General features: G+C 44.0%; 1 protein-coding gene across 1 annotated transcript; it reads left to right on the top strand.

Annotated features, from left to right (window-relative positions):
- Positions 1 to 12,979: 12,979 nt before the first annotated feature.
- LOC147674045 (uncharacterized) lies at positions 12,980 to 15,021 on the top strand. Its single transcript, XM_086946451.1, has one exon. It carries the CDS (start codon positions 12,980 to 12,982, stop codon positions 15,011 to 15,013), a length of 2,034 nt encoding a protein of 677 aa, XP_086802577.1. The 3' UTR covers positions 15,014 to 15,021.
- Positions 15,022 to 15,701: the final 680 nt, after the last annotated feature.

Below are 15,701 nucleotides of genomic sequence, written 5' to 3'. Positions count from 1 at the left end.
GCTGGCACCTGTTTTGGTCTTCTGCGTGGCCCAAAGCACATTTTAGGATTTTTTGACTCTGCCACCCGCCAAATGATAGTCCAATCAGCTGCCCATTCACACCTGGACTTCTGCAATGGTTGTTTGCTTGGCGTAAACAAAACAGTCATTGCAAGACTCCAACGGGTATAGAATGCAGCTGTGTGCCCTCCCCAGGATATCTGATACTTTGAACCTCCTGCGCCGCTTACACTGGTTGCCTATTAGACAGAGAGTTAAGTTTATAACTCTCTATACCACGCATAAGATTGAACATGGCTAGGGACCCTAAATCCTGCAGGGTCTCTGTACTCCTTATACGCCTCTTGCACTTTAATCTCCACTGATCAACATCTGCTGTGCATCCCACGGGTTTGCCGATGTAGAGCCGGGGGGTCTCTCTTTTAAATATTAAGTCCCTGCACTATGGAACTCCATCCCACTAGCCGCCCGCTGCACCCTGGATCACATAACCTTCTGGAAACTGATCAAAACCTGGCTGTTTGCTTCCATCTAGCTTCTTCTCCCCTGTCACCAGTCTGCTAGCACTGGGACGCCCTGTTGCTGGGGCAGCCATGCGCTTTACAAATCCCCCCTAACATAACATAACATCTGTGGGGCCTTAAATCGAAAAACAAACCTTTAGAACTCACCTAGAATTTTGCTCCCTCACTGTGCTACACATTTGCAATAGACTGCACACGTTTTATGGAAAGTTAGTTGCATAATAGTTAACCTTGGGCAAAGTTACAAGTGATAGAGAAGTGGATTTTTACTAGGTCATGCCTCAACCTTATCTGTTGCTTATCTAGAAATAAAAAAAAACATGCATCAGTGCTACTTTTCTACTCAGAAGAGACAACATTTGCTATTGAAGTAAAATTGAAATTTGCCTAAAAAACTTAATTTGAATGTTATTATTTTTTTTTTAGATCTTTTAATTGAAGTTTTTCACCCTTTTACCATGTATTCCAATACAAATTACAGCACAATAAGTTCAAAAGTAAAGTCATACAAACACAAATATTTTTCAAACAATGACAGCATATTTTGATGTGAAGCATATAGTTTTATAAACTCTTTGTACCCCTTACTTCTCCCACTCGGTCAGTGGAGATCCCTCCACTATTCTGGCCTATTTTTCCACTGGTCTATTGGTTGCCAGATCCTTCCTCCCAGTACTCTCACCCTTCTGCCCTTCTTTTCGTATATAGCTTTCTCCGTTATACGTGGAGAGCAGCCTTGCTATCCACGTTTGAAATGTCGGGGGCACCCTGTCAAGCCACGCCCTTGCAATTCCAATCCGATACACCGCCGCTACCATAAACAGGAATTCTATCTGGGGGTCCACTGTCCCTGCCGACACACCTAAGATTAATAAATCATCTGTCAATTTACTCTTAATTCCCAGTGAGTTCTCTAAAAAATCCTCGATTGCCCTTTTTAGTGTATGCAATTGTGGACATTGCGTGAACATATGGACAATGTCCGCATCTCTTGCATCACACCGTGGGCAGGCAATTCCTGTGTCTCCCCCCTACTGTGCAATTCTGGCAGGAGTATGATAAAGGGAGTACAATGTCTTGTAATGTTGCAATTGTAATGTCGCAGAGCATAAAACTGTTCGCCCTAGAACCAAAGATGTCTGTAATCCCTCCAAGGATGCTCCCACCTTCTCCAACCATTTGGTAGCGTATTTTTCCCTGTCCTCGTTTTTTAACACATACAGTTCTGCGTACAACTGTTGGAATGTACAGTGGATCGTTCTTTCAAAATAATCCATTATTCTACTGTGATTAAACCCTATCAGTCCACCTCTTTTATTTGCAAGAAAACTTCTTATCTGCAGATATTCAAAGAAGCTGTTCCCCATTAGCCCATGTTTCGTTTGTAATTCCTGAAATTGCCGAACCAACCACTCCGAGTCCAGTAGATACCCTATCTTCTTAATCCCCTTATTGTCCCAGACCTTCATGATTGTGTCCCTAAATATATCCCCTGGAAGTGAGTGATTTGTATACAAACGGGTATAGTAGTTGTATCTACCTATACCAAGCTTTTTAGCCACCACCTTCCAAACATTATATACTGCTCGTAGAGTCTTGAACCTAGTATGTTTAAAATAGCTATAATCAACCGTATTCAGCAGGCCATTCTCGGCCTTCCCTCCCACCAGTGCTCTATATACATTTGTGAAACCTGAACTGCCAGCTTGTTGCTCAGTTCCCCCTCCACCCAATAACCCCTGTGTTTACTGCAAGGCTGCAGCCCAGTAATAGAGTCTGAAGTCTGTGGCCCCCCATCCCCCTTCTCCCTAGGAAGTACCATATATCGATATGCTCTTCTAGTCTTCCCTTGAGCCCAAATCAGTCTATTAAGTATTACTTCCAGTTTTCTGAACCAAGTCTGATCGAAAAAGAGTGGTATCGCTCTAAAAATATACAAGAATTTCGGAAACGTGATCATTTTAATCACGTTTATCCTACCCATTAGTGTCAGATGTAGGTTGTGAATCCTTTCTATATTTCTTTTTACGTTATCTAATAGCGGTTCCATATTAAGCCCTACCAGATTGTCTAGATCGGTAGTCACTTTTATCCCGAGGTATGTAGCTTCGGGGACCACTCTAGTATCCTGATATGTTGTGTACCTATTCTGTACTATCTGAGTCTTGCCTTTGTTGATCGAATAACTTGCTACAACTCCAAAATTCAGCACCTCTTGCTCTATTTCAGCTATCGCTCTCCCTGGCTTTGATGTTATGATAGCCACATCATCCGCATATGCGAATAGCTTATACTCACTTCCGTGCAATCTAACCGGATAGATATTACTGTTACTTGCAAGTTTTCTTAAAAACTGATCCAAATATAAAGCAAACAACAGAGGCGAGGCTGGACAGCCCTGCCTGGTCCCACGTTTGATCTGAACTGCCTTTGTGTAGCTCCTGTTTATTCTTCCCCTTGCTGTTGGCTGTTCATAAAGGGCCTGGATTGCCATGATGTAGCCCTCACCTATCCCAAACCACTCCATGGCCCTCCACAGGTAGTCCGAGGAGACCCTGTCGAAAGCCTTCTCCGCATCGAGAAATATGGCCGTGACAGGGTCTCCTGCGACCCTTGCGGCATCCAAGATGGTAATCATTTGCCTAGTATGCTGGGTTGTTCCTTTCCCGGGGATAAATCCATGTTGTGAGGTGATGACTAACCCCTCAATGACCTTGCTTAATCTCTGTGCGAGTGATTTGGAAAAACATTATGTATCCGCGTTTAAAAGAGTGATTGGCCTATAAGACCCTGGCTCTAGTGGTGGCTTATCCTTCTTTAAAATCACTATGATATCAGCCCCTGCCCATGAATGTGGTACTGATCTGCCTAACTGTGCCTGCCTAAAAATTTCCAGCATATTTTCCCCCAATAAATCCCAAAAGGTCTTATAAAACTCTACCGATATTTGATCCGGCACTGTGGCTTTTCCCGCTGGTAATTTGTTCACAGCCTCGCTCACTTCTTGTAGCGTTAAAGGGAGGTCTAATTTCTCTTTCCCCTCTGTACCTAGTGTATCATGCAGTATCTCTGCCAAATAATCTGTGATCTCTAAATCTGTATTACTTAAATTCTGTTCATAGAGGTTCCCATAAAAGCTCCTAAAAACCTCCTGCACCTCTTCTACTTTGCTAACCACATTTCCTAGGCTATCTCTGATTTCCTTTATTTCCCCTGCTGTTAGATTTTACCGAGTGCAAATTGCTAGAAGGTGGCCTACTCTTTCATTAAATTCATAGCACTTTTCCTTTTTGACCAGAAAATTCCCCGCCGCCTTCTGCGCCAAACTTTCCCCTGCCTCCGCTTTATTCAGTTCTATTTCCAGCAATATGCCCTCTATTGGTTCTTGCTTGGATATAGCCATGATTAGTCTCTCTTCTAGGCTCTCCAAGTCCTTCAACCTTTTATCCATCTTGATCTTCTCCTTCTTGCTTCTTTGCAATGTATAGCTTAGCGTTTCCCCCCTAACACCAGCCTTGAATGCGTCCCAAATCATGTTAACAGAAGCTGAGTTCCTATTAACCTCCCAAAATTGTGGAATCCTTTCCTGCATATGACTAATATATCCTGGCTCCCTCAATAAGCCTCTCTCAAATGTCCATGTACTGCTTTTGCCCACACCCCTGTTAACCAATGGAAGACTTAGCACCTGTGGATTATGGTCCGAAACTAACCTTGGCAGCCTTTCTAGTTGAGAACCACTCATTATTGAACTTGATATAAAGAAATAGTCAAGCCTAGCTACCATTTTATGGGGTGCTGAGTAAAACGTACTCCCTGTCCCTGTTGGATTCTTTTCCGCCCATACATCCACTAAAGCATTATGTAGCGCCATATTATGTATAGCCTTACATGTTTTTTTCTTCCGTCCAACTTAGTCTCCTCTGCTCATCATGCCCGCCCCATCCAGACCATTAATATTAAAATCTCCACAACAAATTATAGGCTCAAGCCATAGTGCGAGTTCTATGTCTAAATATTCAAAGAACCCGGGTTCGTCATCATTAGAGCCATAAACTGAAACAATTGTAAAACATCCAGCGTGTTTTTCCACCTCCACAATAACCCATCTTCCCCTTTGATCCTCCTTTTTCCTTTTGAGTTTAACAGTCCCTTTCTTAGCTAGTATGGCAACCCCTCTCGTTCTAGTTTCTTGTTTTGTATGAGCAAGGACATCGAACCCCAGCTGTTCCAGCATACATTTTTCCTTTCCTGCAATATGTGTCTCCTGCAGGCACATTATTTCCAACCTAAGCATTCTTAGCATGGCAGCAACTTTCTGTCTTTTTACTCCATTATTCAGGCCACATGTGTTCAGAGAAACAATCCTTATTGCCATTTATATTTTCAAACTTTTTCCATCCCTAGCATCCTAATACTAGCAACTTGATCTACTTTTAGCGACACCTCCTCCTCTATGCTATTTTTGTCATTTTATTCATTTTGTGCTGTTTTTTCCAAACACCCATCGTCCCCTCTTTCCCCCCCGCTCTGCCCCCGCTCCCTCCTTGCAACTCCCCCCTCCCCCTCGTCTCCCACCCCCCCTTCCACAGGCAAATAGGTCACTCATGACCTATATGTGACTGCTGTGTGTTGTAGAGTCGCCTCCCTCTCCCCCCCCTGCTCAACCTTTTTTCCCTACCCTGCTGCCCTGAATCCTGTGTTACAACCCTAGCCTACTGTTAATATACTGTTAATATACTGTATATTTATTTATTTCCTCTCCCCTTGTTCAGCTCAGTGAGTTCTGTTAGGTATTCTCCTGCCTTTACTTCACAGAAGAACATCCTAGTGCAGCCACCTGTGATGATCTTTAGCTTTGCCGGAAACATTAAGTAGGCCTCTGCCCCTTGTCGCTGGAAAGGAGCAATTAATTGCCTGAGCCGCCACCGTCTCTCCACAGTAACATTGCAAAAATCAGGTCGAGCAAAGAAAGTGACTCCCTGAGCTGTTTTTTTATGAGTCTGGTCTGGCTTTTTCAATGATTTCCTAACATAGCTCTAGGCAAGTTATCCTGTCTTCCATCTCGTTTCTTTTTGTTTGACAGTGGGAACCTATGTGCCCTTTGGACCTCTAGCTCCCTTTGCCATTGAACTTCCGGGAAGGCATCTTTCAATAGCTTAATAACAAAGCCTCTTGCGTCCTGCCCCTCCACTCCTTCCTCTAGACCAAGAAGTCTCACATTATTACGCCTCTGGCGATTCTCAAAATCCTCAATTTTCCACTGAAGATCCTCCGCTATTTTAGACTGTTCCATCTTGTATGCCTGCCAGGCTGTAATCTCGTCCTCGAGTCTACCCGTCCGTTCCTCTACTTGACCCACTCGCTCTTCGACCTCCTCATACTTTTTGTTCATTCTTCTTATGGATGCCTGTATTTTCTTGGTGTCATGTCTAGCTCTCCGGCTCTCTGCCCTGGCTTCGGCCTGCATTTGTTTTAATGTATTAAACATCATGTCCACTGTAGCATGCTGTGGGGTTCCACTTTCTGCGCCTCCTGGTGCCCACCTTCACCTTGTAAACCCTCCTGATACACACTAGAGGTTGCCGAGTAGTCACATAGGAGTCTTTTATTAGCTTTATCTGGGGAACCTCCACCTACCCCTCCTCGTCTTACTGTCGTTTTCCTCCTTTTCTGTGTGTTTTTATCATCAGCTCCGCCGCTCTCCTCTGTGTCTGAACTGATTTCTGTGGAGGTTTTACCTTCCTCTTTGCTCGAGGTAGAATTCGAGCCCTCATTAACAGAGAAGAATGTATCGCCTTCACGCTCTTTCTGTGAGTCAAGACTAGCAAGGCTCCCCCATTTTGCGCACTGAAGCTGATTCATGCTGCTAGTCATTTCTTCCTCAACCTGTGACAGTGCATCCAGCATCTGGGCATTATTAGTGCTTCCTGCCTCCTCTGCTGCATGGCTTACAATGAATTGAGGCCCCCTGCTCACCCGCTATAGCTGGTTGCCGCTCACCTCCTCCGTCTCTCCCAGCTCTGATGCTCCCGCAGGAAGCGTGCAGTCCGTGTCCGGGTTTGCTGGTTGCTCGGCAACTGAGACGCTTGTGTCCTCGAGGATGGCTCTCTTGGCTCTCGTCTTCCTCAGCGTTTCCTACTGAAGGATGCCTTGCCGGTGTCCTGGCTGCTGAACTTGCCGCAGACCTCGCGCTGAACGACTCCGTCAAGGTGGGCTGTCTGTAGTTAGAGTCCTTAGGATCTTTAACAGCCGCTGTCCTGTTACTCCGTGTGGGTGCGATTATATCTTTGTTTTGCCCATGTGTTGTGAGCGGTAAATCGTTTCACGCAGCAGTGGGTTTCATTTCGAGCTTTCTCTCTTTCTCAGCATTTTTTCATTCTCAGGTCATCATGTGAGCATGAGTGTATAACTGGCAATTTATCTATTGCCAGTATGGTTATTCTATTTGTATTTCCCCTCCTTTTCCCCCTTTTTTCTTTAGCTCTGGGCTCATCTCCAGGCTAATATATGGTAGGCCTAAGGTAGCCTAAGATAGCCTTCACAATCAGTTTATGGATGTATAACTGACTTTCAGTCTCCTTGCTTTTCCCATTGGGAACATGTGAGCCTGCTGTCTCTTATAAGTGACTTTTTATGTTAGCACTCACTGTTAAGTGATTTTGTAGTCATCATGTTTAAACCGAATACATGTACATGAAATATATTGCATGATGATTGTTTAAATTGATGAAAGGATTCTTGGGTATATTTTTTTGACATGTTATTATTATTGTCATGAAGATTTATTGGGAAATGTTCTTTGCAATTGCAATGATTCGAACATAAGACTTTTAAGGATATATGGAAGTCTTTCTTTTATGTTTTTTCGGTTCTGCACATATTTCTGTGGTGGGTTGAGGACACAACATTAACTTGACAAAGGCTTACTGCTGAAACGCGTTGTTCCTTTTGCACATAACGTTCTGTGCAAAACCACTTGGTGTGCTGTCTTTTTTAATTTCAAATGTTGAATTAATACTGACTTCTGGGTTTTGATGGTGGTTGCTTCCATCGACGGCCTCGGCACTGCTAGGCCGGTGCCGTCTAAGCAACGCTGTTTCGAGGGAAAAAAATGTATATATATATTTTTGCTTTTTTACAGATTTTTGCTAGTATTTATAATTAGGGTTGTCAGAGATAGGCATTCATCAGATATTTGTATGCTGTTAGCTTTGGCCCTGTTTACCAATCACCACGATATTTTCCAGACCTATTGCTTTTGCTACAATGGCAGAGGATGAAACGTTTCATGGTGATTCGAAGAGGGGGTGCAAAGTAAAAAGACAGGTCCCAAATCAGACTTTTCCACAAATGCATTTTCCATGGACTTTTGTATCATTCATAGTGCAAAAACGGATGGACAGAATTGAATGGAATTTGCCAGGACTATAGATTATTGTGATCAATTGATTCTTTTACGGTACTACAGGTAAGAAGGATAAGCATTTTTTAAGTTATAAGGCATAACCTGCTACATACATTTCTGATCTTCTGTGTAGATAGGGGCCTGGAACTAAATGTGGAGAAACCAAGTTCATGGTTTCTGGAAAGAGAAAGGACAGAACAAGAGATGGGAAACCATTGGAGATGGTAAACACTTTTGGCTATCTCTGGGTCAGGTTGACTGACACATTAGGCTGGGATCCACAATTAGATAAAAGCTACCTGACCCTTTGCCATAAATCTAAACCTATAAACAGACCCTGACTCAGTCAATTTTCCGTGCCCTGCAGGTCTTTTGGATGAAAGCTCAAAACGCTGCACTATATGGAGCAGAGATGTGGGGTTGTGTAGATACACATAAGATGGTGGTGTGCGAGAATGTATATGTTAGATTCCTTGTATCTGTTCCAACGAGTACTCCACTGATCCCATTGTATTTTTATCTTGGGATGAGGAGAATTGGGGACACGACTACAATAAAACCATTTATGTATTGGCTGCATTTATGGCCCATGCCAGAGTTAATGGAATACTGTGAATCCCTAAGAGAAATTCTAAATATGAGAAGTGCCAAACGGATCCCATGGCTTCTCCATGATGTAACTTGGTGCAGATGCCTGGGATTGTCTAATTTTTGTGACTGCCCTGATCGGACTAACAAATCGGGCATAGCCATTGTAAAAATCAAGTATTAGGCTCACATGGCTGAACGGTATGCTTCTAGTATGACTGCAGGGTGATTAACCACTAGGGGCCAATCCATTTTTACTGATTCTAAAATACAGAATTTTACCGATTTGGTATTTTACAATTGGTTAATGGGATGTAGATAATAATTCGGTAAATTTTACCGAATCGGTAAAATTCGGTTATTACTGTTTCGGTATTTAGCGATTCGATAATTCCCATTCATTCCTATGGGCCTGGAGGCCCATAGGAATGAGTGGGAATTACCGATTCGGTAAATACAGAATCGGTAATAGGGGGAAGACTTACAAGGGTGGCAGGGTGTCACATCGACACCTTGTTGCACCCCTGAATAGCGCATCGGTGCACATGTGGCACGCATACATGCCCTAAGATATTCACCACCAACTTGTAGTTGGTTGTAAATAACAAATCCTGAAATGAGAAAAGCACTCATTTGAGTGCTCCCTACATTAAGGATTAGGTAGTTTACCCATTTGGTATTTTAAGAATTCGGTAATTTTCCGATTCCTTAAATTACCGATTTGGTAAATTACCAAATCCTTCAATTTGGCCTCCTACATCTGAAAAGTCTAATACCAGTCGGTAACGGACCGACCAGTATTAGGCTACCTACATCTGGCCCTAAGTTCTTAAGTTTTAAGTCTTATTCCAAGTTTGAGCCCTTTCTTGATTCGATTACACCTTCATTGGCAAAAAGTCTATATGTAAGATTTTGCCTGGGCTGTTCACCCCTGAAAGTCTTTTAACATCCGGGCCACTGAATCAGACTCAATTTTCTGCCCAGGTTGTGGCCAGGCCCCATTAACCATTGAGCATATTCAGTTTTTTATACTGAATATCATTTCCTTCTAAGAAAGTGGATTCGACCTGTTTGCCGCAATATGAAAGTTAGACACTGTTTGATCGCTCTGTTTGATCGCCCTGAGGATCTTAAAGACTGACAAATAAAATCCCATTGTCTTTGCTGTAAGCAGATTTCTACTGAATGTTTGGCTCAGGCGACAATAGTTTGTGATTTAGAATGCTCAGGGGGCTTCTCAAATTGATTGAGATGTAACTATAGGGTAGCTTGGACGCTTTCACCAGAGATATTTCATTATGATTACCTGATTCCAATTTTTTTTATGTCATTTTATCTGTGAGAAATGGGAAATAATACTTGTTATTGGTTGTTATTAATTGATTGTGCATACTTTGATGGCTTGAATTAAACCGGATAAAGTTTATGAAATGTTAAATGTTAGTGAGGCTTGAGACTGCAGTAGTTTCACAAAATGTTGTATTTTTACAAAACTACTGCAGTACCTAGCAATGACAGAGCCTTATGTGATTGGCTAACGACTGCCTTTACAAAAATTAAAGGCAGCCATGTTGTTTACAGTACACTTTGTCTGTGTTCTGTATTATGTCCTTAGATATAGGTAAGTATTAGCGGTTTTATCTTTTCCCTACCTATTACCACTTTAACAAAGTGGTATTAGGTAGGAAAAATTATTAAAATGTCTATATAATTTTAAATAAATTACGAATACCACAGTACTTCCTAAGAAGTACAGTGGTACTTAAAAAAAATATATGTTTACAAATTAAAAATACATATACTGCATTATATTTTATCAATATAGTGTACTACAGTGTATTTTGATTTTTTTACTTATTTAGTTATTTACAAAAATTCTACTGTGGTAATACCTAAAAGTTACTGGGCTACTTACAAACATTTTTCAAAAAGTGCTTTTTCCATAAAGAGCTGTAAAAATAGATAGAAAAATAAAAATAAATTTCTCTAGATATTACCACTGTAGGAAAGTACAATAAAACCAACTGCTTACTTATATTTAAAGCCCTATCCCAGACACAGCAAAAAGCTGAATGCAGTGAATGTGTACTGAAAATGACATGGCTGCCTTTTACCTTGTGTAAAGACAGCCATTAGCCAATCAGAGACTGCCTTCTCATTGGCATGTACTACTGTAATTTGGGAAATTACCTCACCACAAAATATGACTAAGTATTAATACTTATGACTTTAACCCCTTGCATGCTCATGGCGTCCGGGAGCCATCACGTGTCACAGTGGGCGTGTGAGGAGGACGGCCCCCGGCTGTTCGAACTCTGCCCACTCATAAAAACTTCCGCACAGCGGGAAAATTTGCCATGCATGCAAGGGGTTAACACTACTTACACTATTTACACATACTACCAAAAAATACCAATTAACCCTCATAATCTACATTCATAACACATTACATCTACATCAGTTCACCTACTTTCATGGTACATCTGTTTCAAGTACCACAATTTACTCTACACCATGTCACTATACACCACTCTACTCCACTCCGCTCTACACTAATCAACTATTTGCCACTCCACTCTTCTTCCCACTACACCACTCCACGGTACATTATTATACTCTACCACACTCCATTTTACAACAGTCCAGTCTTTGTCCCTCTGCGGTGCGACCCTCCATTCCACAGTAGTCCACTCAACATTTTTCCACTGAATGCAACTTCACTGTATGACACTCCACTCCACGCTGTTCCACTCTATGCCACTCCACAATACACCACTCCAGTGTAAATCACTCCATTGTATGGTATTCCTTTCTATGCCACTCCACTCAATGCCACTCCACGCTACATCACTCCACCATACACCACTCCGATCTACGCCACTCCACTGTATGTCACTCTGTTTTAAGCTACTACACTCTAAACTATTCTGCGGCATGACACTCCACTCTACGCTATTCACTAAATGCCACTCCACTCTATGCTGCTCCACTCTATGCCACTCCACTCTACACCACGCCACTGTAAGTTATTTCACTCTATGCCACTTGACTCTACACCACTCCATTGTAAGAAACTCCAATGTAAGCCACTGCACTGTACGCCACTGCACTGTATGCCACTAAACTTTACACTATTCCACTGTATGCCATCCCACTCTACGCCACTCCACCTTATGCTATTCCCCTGTACACCACTCAAGTCAACGCCACTCCACTCTACCCGACTCCACTCTACACTATTTGACTGTACACAACTCCACTCTACACCACTCTACAACATGCTATTTCAATGTATGCCACTCCAATCTATGCCACTCCACTGTACACTGTGCCAATCTAAGCAACTCCACTGTATGCCACTCTACTCTGTCCTATTCCACTGTATGCCACTCCGATCTATGCCACTCCCCGTATGCGATTTTACTGTATGCCACTCCATTGTACACTACTCCTCTCGACACCACTCCAGTCTATGCCACTCCACTCTACACTGCTTCACTCTTCGCCATTCCACTGTATGCCACTTCACTTTATGCCACTCCACTCTCTGCCACTCCACTATATACCACTCCACTCTATGCCAATTCACTCTACGCTAGTCCACTGTACGCAACTCTACTCTACCCCACTCAACTTCATGCCACTCCAATCTAGGCCACTCTATTGTATGCTACCCCACTGTACGCTATTCAACTCTATGCTATTTCACTTTACACCACCCCACTGTATGCAACTCCACTATATGCTATTCCACTATATTCAACTCCACTGCATGGTTCTTGACTTGTGTTCACTACTCCACTCTTCGCAACTCAACATTACATTATTCCATTGGACATCACACACCTATGCACCACTAAACTCCACTCTGTGCTATTCTACTGCATGCCACTCCACTCTGTGCTATTCCTTTGGACGTCACTTCACTCTTTGTCACTCCACCACACTATTCCACTCCACTCTATGCCACTATACTGTACACCATTCAACTATATACTATTCTAGTGTATACCACTCCACTCTATGCCACTCTATGCCACTCTACTCCACAAAACCACTTTTCACGGGCAAGATGGCGGCGGCTCCCTAGACCGCTGTGAGACACCCTCTGCCCAGTGCCTGGGAAAACCGAAAGGGCTATCTCCTTTTTATGAGAATGACATGAGAATGACCTATATCCGCGTTGGTGGCAGAAAGATATAATGAATGAATGAACTCATATATCCGGGAGGAAAGAAGTAATATGCGTGGAGCTTACCTGGCATCTGATTCTCCTTCTATAGCAGACCGGCCTCATCCATCTCTGCACCTGGTGGCCTCGGTGCTCGGCTACGCGCTGCTGAGGCTTCTCTCCTGGCACCGTCTTCCAAATGCTCCGAGCGCTCTGAGGGAAGGCAGTGAGGCACAGAGAGGTACAGAGAGTCCCTCCATCCGGACCGGCGCCTGTATCCCTGCAAAGATGGCACCAAAAAATCCCGCATCGGGTACTGCTGCCTCCAAAGCCCGAGCGGCTAAACAGGCTATCCGGGAACAGAAGCTTGCGGCAAGGCGCGCCCGCGGCTCTGTATCGGAGGAAGGAGCCTGCCCTGAACAGCAACCGCACAAGAGAGAGCGAGGTCAGTCCAAGTTGGCAAAGACTCCCGTTACACCGGGGCCCGGGCCAGGGCCGTCTGTGGTGGACCTGTTGCGAAAACTACCCGCCGGAGCAGCTGTTTCTTCCTCCCCTGTTCACCACGCAAAGAGCGGGACGGTGATTGCTGCCGCTCCCGCAGTTCCCGCCGGCCCTGATTCGCTGCTCTCTCCCCAGGCAGTGTATGCTTTGGAGCCCGGTACAGTGGTTCCCATTGAAGTCCCTGAGGCTTCACAACGCTCAAAACCAACGGAGGCAACAGAGGCCAGAAAATCGGCAGATCCGACCCCTTCTGAGGCGACTGAGGCTGAAGAGGCTGAAGAGGCTGAAGAGGCAGCTGATACCACCGCACAGCGACAATCAGATACACAGGCCCAAATGGATGGGGGGCCACCTGGCACAGAGGCAATGCCACCAATACCATTAAAATCCACAATGCAAATAGCACCTACATCAGCGGGGCTGGTATCTTCTCAGCAAGGGTTGGCATCGATTCATAAGGAGGTAAGGCCTGCATCCACACCAGTACCTCAACCAACACAGGCTACGCACACCCTCCACAGTGATGTTCCTTCTGTTTCTTCTGTCGAGCCTGTCGAGCCTAACTCTCTTGAATCAGTTCCAGTTCCAGTGCATCCCCAGGCATGCACAACCCCCCTCGAGACAGTTACGTACAGCTTGGGTAAGGAGACTACCATCGCTCGGCAGCATCTAAATGATGGGCAGTGTGCAACTGACTTCAAATTGGGGTCAGGCTTAGCGTCAGATACAGACAAGGAACCATCAGAGCTTTTTACCATCTCTGAAGGTGCGGAGGAGTCTATACTGCTTCAGGACCAAGACATCGACTCAGACTCCTACTCTCTCTCTGATCCCCAATCTGACTCAGAAATCTGTACAAACACGGATGCAAGCTCACAAGATAGTGATCCGGACGTAGTTATGGGCAGACACAGGAGGCACACAGTGCTAAAAAAGAAAAAAGGCCACCTTGGTGCTAGTGGTCGCCCTAGGGCCCAATCTCCTCATACTAGCATGCAGGATCCTCCCTCCAGACCCCATAGCGATAGTTCCCCTTTTTTTGATCAGCAAAATGCCACCGTGACATCTGTCATGGACACAGTGCTTCAGGCAATTGCCTCCCATAGGGAACAGACGTCAAAAGATGGGCGCAGGGCTCAACAAGCACTTCATAAAGTCCAGGGAGTTGTACGCAAACTCTCTAAATCAGTGGCTGCATCAAATGCAAGAATGACCGACATGGAGGACCGCATAGTGGTAAATGAGGCTGAAGCCACAGCTGTAAAGGAACAAGTAGATGCTCATGATGCTGAATTAAAAGACGTCAGGTGGAAACTGGAGGAAATGGAAAATCGCATGCGACGCAACAACCTCCGAGTACTTGGTGTTCCGGAAAAAATTGAGGGTGAAAATGTGCGTATGTTTGTAATCCAGCTTTTCAAGGATACGCTCCCTGAACTTTCCACCTGGAACTGGGAGCTAGAGGTGCACCGCGCCCACAGAACTCCATTTACTTTAAGGGCCACAAAGGAACAGTCTAAATATCCAAGGGCTATCTTAGTGTACTTTGGAAATTTCCTCCTCCGCCAAGCTATTGCCGAGAAAGCAAGACCAGATGCTCATCGGACAAGAGGTGAAATTTCCTATTTTGTTAGACCCGACTTCTGCCACACCACGGTGGAGCGGAGGTGGCGGCTTCGTCAACTGATTAAGCCTTTCTTGGAGAAAAAGGCCCAGGTGTACCTGAATAACCCGGCAACTCTGAAAGTCATCTATAAGGGCCACGCTAAGTTTTTCACTTCAGAAATCAAAGCAAAAGACTTTCTTGACAGCATGAACTAGAGATGTACTTTTTCACTATAACGTTGGGCCTTACTGCCTTAAAAAGAGGGGGGACTAGAGGGAACTAGAGGGAACAAGAGGGAAACAGCACACCTAGTCAAGGCTATGAATTAGATAACGTCTTTGTGAGATAGCCACCAATTAGTTACTAAATATTCTTAAAAAAAAGAAAAAAAAGAAGAAAAAGGTGGGGAAAAAAAAGGAAATCCCTAGGGTGCTAGCATGTGGGCTATCTAAGTCCTATCTAATTCCTCTAACTAAACGATAACCAAAATATACATAGAACTGATGTTTATCACACTCTCCAGACAGGATTTTTTTAGCTCTCTATATAAAAGTTCTATAATGGGTCACACTGTTTGCTCTCTTAGTTCTCTGGCTCTATCTTACTCACTACTGCTTTTTTTCTTTCTCTCCTTTTTTTTCTCTATTCTATTCTCATCATGTATTTTCTCCTATCTTATGCCCTCTAAAAGGACTTTATAAGATATAAGTCTATATGGGTGACACTGGGTAGCGATGTCTCTCCATCACAACAGACTCTAGCTAGAGTCTAAATGCCTCACTGGGGGAGAGGCGGGGGGGGTGGGGGAGGGCAGTCAAGGGGTGGGAGGGGGAAAGGGGGTGGGGGAAAATGCAAAAAAAATGTACAAATTCATTCGCAAATTCATTCGCAAAGTAAAGTATA

The sequence above is a fragment of the Lissotriton vulgaris genome, chromosome 12 (assembly GCF_964263255.1).
Source record: "Lissotriton vulgaris chromosome 12, aLisVul1.2, whole genome shotgun sequence".
NCBI lineage: Eukaryota > Metazoa > Chordata > Amphibia > Caudata > Salamandridae > Lissotriton > Lissotriton vulgaris.
Note: the sequence above shows the minus strand (reverse complement) of the source record. Positions and strands in the feature narration are given on the sequence as shown.

What these genes read in the sequence shown, in the direction of transcription:
- LOC147674045 (XM_086946451.1), top strand. Translation starts at nt 12,980, where the DNA reads ATGGCACCAAAAAATCCCGCATCGGGTACTGCTGCCTCCAAAGCCCGA.